The sequence below is a fragment of the Phascolarctos cinereus genome, unplaced genomic scaffold, assembly GCF_003287225.1.
Source record: "Phascolarctos cinereus isolate Bilbo 61053 unplaced genomic scaffold, phaCin_HiC Scaffold_9;HRSCAF=440, whole genome shotgun sequence".
Taxonomy (NCBI): domain Eukaryota; kingdom Metazoa; phylum Chordata; class Mammalia; order Diprotodontia; family Phascolarctidae; genus Phascolarctos; species Phascolarctos cinereus.
The window spans coordinates 246,071,094-246,076,165 of NW_027556402.1; the positions used below are offsets into that span (position 1 = coordinate 246,071,094).

Genomic DNA, 5,072 nt, shown 5'->3' on the forward strand with positions numbered 1-5,072 from the left:
GCTATAGGTATTTTGAATCTCTCATCACAAATATATGCCTGTATCACATATCATATGTACATACATATATAAGCATTTATTTCAGGAGCTATCGCAAAAAGAGTTAAATATGTAGATATCTTGGATTTCAGTTTGTGTGACAAAAGGAATTCCCTGATTCATTAAATCATATTTTATGGAATATTGAAATAAATTTTGCATAGTTATTTTCATTTAAGCATTTTATAAATTGCAAAATATAGTATAAGTGTTGTAAATATTATTGATTCTTATATTTCAAAAGCATTCTTTGTAGGTACTCCATTCATTGATACAAATCACATCCCCTTTTATAACAGTAAAATTTGCTTAAGTAGCTATAATGTAAGATTTCAACAATTTTACCTGTCATTATTAGTCTCATCCTAAGATAATATACAGCCAGTCAATCCCAAGCCTCGTACTCTAAGCTTTTCTTGCTTTCTTGACTTGCCAGTGCTCATATTCTGTGGGAAGCCTTCACGTACCCAGGGTCACCTCAATACCATGTTGAGTATAGAACTTTCTTAGAGTTATTATTATTATTGTTGTCTTGATCAAATATCAGTCATGTGCTTACTAACAACAACTATCACAGTAATTACACTGTATATAAAATTATGCAGGATTAGATTCCAAAAGCATGTATGAATGACTTTCAAAAGCTCCGGAATATACGTGTGTTAGATGATTGTGCGAAGAGCACTTGGGATCAGAATATCTCTCATCCCTGTCATGGCTTTGTAGTGAAAGAACACATATCCCAACTAGGGTGTTCCTTGGGCTTGCTTATGATTATTTCCTTGCCTACCACCCATAGTTTAAGGAACTAGGGGAATTTATTTTTGAGGATAAGTCTTTTAACACCAGGATGATCATTCCAGGTTAAAATGTGAACATATCTACCTACTTTGCCTCCTCCCTGTTGCTCATCTTCAGAGTTTGGACAGAGACTTTACATTGTCGTGTTTTAGTTTGCCATTCGCTAAGATTCCTTTTCCAAAAAGGCTTTTCCAAAAGCAAAATAATTAAAGGGAAGACCAATTTTAAATCCGATCATTTATCCTTCAATTCTAAAACTAATTAAATGGTAATGATAATTTTCTTCACAGGTAAATCAATTTTCACCTCTGACTTCATACATTACAGAATGAAGGGGAAAAAAATAATGATGCAACAGAGGAACAATGTGACTGAGTTTGTCCTCCTAGGACTCACTCAGAATCCTGAGATTCAGAAAATATTATTTGTCATCTTCTTAACCATCTACATTATAACAATGGGAGGCAACCTTCTGATTGTGGTAACAGTCATTTCCAGCCAGTCTCTGGAATCCCCCATGTACTTCTTCCTTGCCTATTTGTCTCTTATGGATGCTGTCTATTCCACAGCTATTTCCCCCAAAATGATCATAGACTTGCTCTATGAGAAGAAGACTATTTCCTTCCAAACTTGCATGAGACAGCTTTTTATTGCACACTTCTTTGGGGGTGCAGAGGTCTTCCTCTTGGTGGTAATGGCATATGACCGCTATGTGGCCATCTGTAAGCCGTTGTATTACTTGGTTATCATGAGACGCCATGTATGTGTTACGTTGCTGGTGGTAGCGTGGATTGGAGGCCTCCTTCATTCAATAGTTCAGCTTCTTTTTATTTCCAGGCTCCCCTTCTGTGGCCCTAATGTCATTGATCATTTCATCTGTGATGTGTGCTCCTTATTAGAACTTGCCTGTACCAATACCCATATCATTGGACTTTCAGTGGTTGCTAATGGAGGAGCAATCTGTGTTGTCATCTTTGCAATGTTGCTTATCTCCTATGGAGTCATCCTACACTCTCTGAAGACCCACAGTCTAGAAAGCCAACACAAAGCTCTTTCTACCTGCATGTCCCACATTACAGTTGTTGTCTTATTCTTTGTCCCCTGCATTTTCATGTATGTTAGGCCTGTCTGTACCTTCTCTATTGATAAAACAATGACTGTGATTTTTGCTGTCATCACCCCTATGTTGAACCCCTTAATCTACACACTGAGAAATAAGGAGATGAAGAATGCCATGAGGAAGATCAGGAATAGGATAAATGACCCAATTAAACATTGATGGCCCCCAAGGGAAACAGAAAAAGCATTTCATATTTAACACTTGCTTTCTTGGGGATGGGGGGAGTAGTTAATGAAAAGACATCTTTTCTGTTTGTCAGACAGTAGACAAACAGTTATGTAATCATCAGTTTTATGGCTCCCATAGCTTATTTTGCTAAAACTCTACTCTAAGGATACCACGGGCTCCTTTGGAAAACAGCTACTCATTTTGTGCCTGGGACATTTTATCATGAGAAATGGTTCTGTTCATCCCATGGAGAAGAGATATGTAATCTATGACTGATATAGATCAAAGATGTTGTTGTGAATTGGTTATGGTTGGAAGGGCTTGTGTGTGAAAGTATTTCCTTACTAAATAAATTAGATAATTTCTCTACTGTTTTGAACATGTTGTTGTTTTAAGGACATATTAAACAGTTTCAGTAGGGATATGTGGTTATATTATTGTCTATAATGTGAGAGTCATCATGGTATTATGAGTAGAAAAACCTGCCTCATCATGAGGAAGATGTGAGTTCAAGTGCTGGCTTTGACCCATACACTCTGTGTGACACTGAGTCACTAAATTTTGAGTTACTCAGATAATTCTCCATTATTTTGCAGTAGAATATTTGCCAATCCCTTGGATAATACAGATATTTTTAGTAGTAGTTTCCATAGTACTGAAATGTCTGTTCTAATATGCTACCCCCTAAGAACTTCAACAAAAAACATAAAAATAATCCAAAACTACAAAAAGTTGTTGAACACCAGGGCCAGCGAGTATAACACGAAACACATAGATGTATGAATATTTTGTTTTGCATAGTAGATGTATTTATACAAACAGCACACATATTGTGATACAGTAGAGAGAACACTGGCTGTCAAGCCAGTCATAGGCCAAGTCCTATGTTCAAATCATGTCAGTGATGTTTACTTCCTTTGTGACCTTGGGAAATCATTTAGCATTGCTGGGCCTCAGTTTCTTTATTAGTAAAGAGGAACTTAAATTAGATCCCCTATGAATGCTCTTGCAGTTTTAATTATGAGGTTATAATTTAATTTTATAGATTAAACAGTAATATATCTTTGAATTAAAAACAGCAAAATGTGAATGTACTGTGATGAATCTGGCTATCTATCCCTCATAATTTATTAGACATCCCTTGGGAAGGTACAAAATGGGGAAACTGCTTCCATATAGGAAGGAATACATGGATCATGGAAAGACAGAGAGGTATCAGGGAGTTTTAAAGGCCATTGAATTACATTCAGAGCTGCAGTAATGCCTGCACTAAAGACCACAAACAATATCCATGTGAGTCACCAAGGGACAGATCTAATGGAGACCAGTATAGACAGAAACACTTGCAGAGACTGCATCCTCACGATTACCTAATGAGGAGGAACTTATACACTACAGAAATGCTTGACCAGTTACTGAATAACAAAAGACCAACAGAAGAAAAAAAAATCTATGTTATTGGGGAAACACACACACACATACACACAACAGAACCAAGAACCAAAAGAAGAACAAAAATTGAAGAGCAATAAGGTACAACATCATGACATGAAGGAGCAAACCTAGATTTTGACACTAGTAACGTGAAATTTATGCACTGAGTCCAAAGGAGGAAGATTGAGTCTTTAGTAGCTCTAAGGCATATAGAGAAGAATTGTAATTCAAAAGGACTTTAAAGTCCCTATAGAAAGTGAGTGAGAGTTTGACTACATTTGGGCACAAATATTTTCTGTATTTTAGTTGTATGAGTGAAAAAAGAAAGTTTTATAAATAAAGCTATTTTTAAGATTAATGATCTTTTTTAACCTGAGTGATTCTACTGGGAATATTGAAGGCCTTTTATAGGAAATAAAATGAATTTTATGTTGTAGTTGGCCAGGGTAATGAGCTAGAGACCTCTGTGGGAGACCTCACCAAAACTTTATCTGAGTCCTAATGTCTGGAAGATCATTTTGTCATTAGGGACAAATTCTAGTATGTTTTCCAGAGTTTATACTTGTATTTTAATCAAAATAGTTCTTAATACAAGAAAATATAAATAGCACTATTCCTATTATGGTTGTGTAAGTGGAGAAGCTTAGGCCCTTGACAGTTGAGTGGCCTGCAGGATACATAGCTAATTAATGAAAGAGCAGGAATTATAATCAAAGCCTGCTGTTTTCTTGTCCTTAAGGCCTATTCACTGAATGGGTGTTGCCTCACTCAAAGTGAGAACCTGAAAAGACCTTAGTTTAAAAAGTCCAGGGTCTCCCGTTGCATCTTAAGCCTTCTCCAGTCATCCTGATGAATATCTGACCCATATGGCTCTGGAGGAGAAAGTGAGGCTGGTGACCTTGCACAGCCCTCCCCTCACTCAAATCAAAGTCATTTACAAGTCATGTTATCATCTCCCTGATGTCATGGTCCTCTTAGGGAACAAAGGAATAACATAACAATAATGCTCTTTTTACTCAAAAGGAGTGCTTATATAGCAGGAATATGATTAGATACTCTTTCTACAGTTGACTCAGCACAGGATAAAATTGCTAACCTTGAAGCCACATGAATATTTTCTAAAATATTTTACCAACATAATGCAAACTGGTTCCAGATCATCCTCATAGTGGAGATAGGCAATTACCTGGAAACCTGAGGTGGTGATGAACTTTTTAAAAATCCCTAGATTTTAAAAAATGACTACAAATGTGTCTGTAAGGGAAATTGGAGTTAACATACATGACCAAGGTTACCAAGGAGATGGAACATTAAGTAACAAATGAATTATGTTACACAGGAAAGCAATTCATCTCAAGGAACATTTTTCTTGAGAAAAGTGTGTATCTGTCCAAGGAGCTGATCCCTCCTTAGAGTCTTATACAACAAACAGGTATTTGGGGCTCTGATCAAGCTCTAATCTTTGTTAAAATGTGTGTGTGTCCCAGACCTGAGCTCACCAAGGATATGT

At 36.6% G+C, this 5,072-nt stretch overlaps 1 protein-coding gene across 1 annotated transcript; it reads left to right on the forward strand.

Annotated features, from left to right (window-relative positions):
- The first annotated feature begins 1,186 nt into the window (after positions 1–1,186).
- LOC110199489 (olfactory receptor 4A15-like) lies at positions 1,187–2,119 on the forward strand. The gene has a single exon (XM_020974379.1). It carries the CDS (start codon positions 1,187–1,189, stop codon positions 2,117–2,119), a length of 933 nt encoding a protein of 310 aa, XP_020830038.1.
- The last annotated feature ends 2,953 nt before the right edge of the window (positions 2,120–5,072 follow it).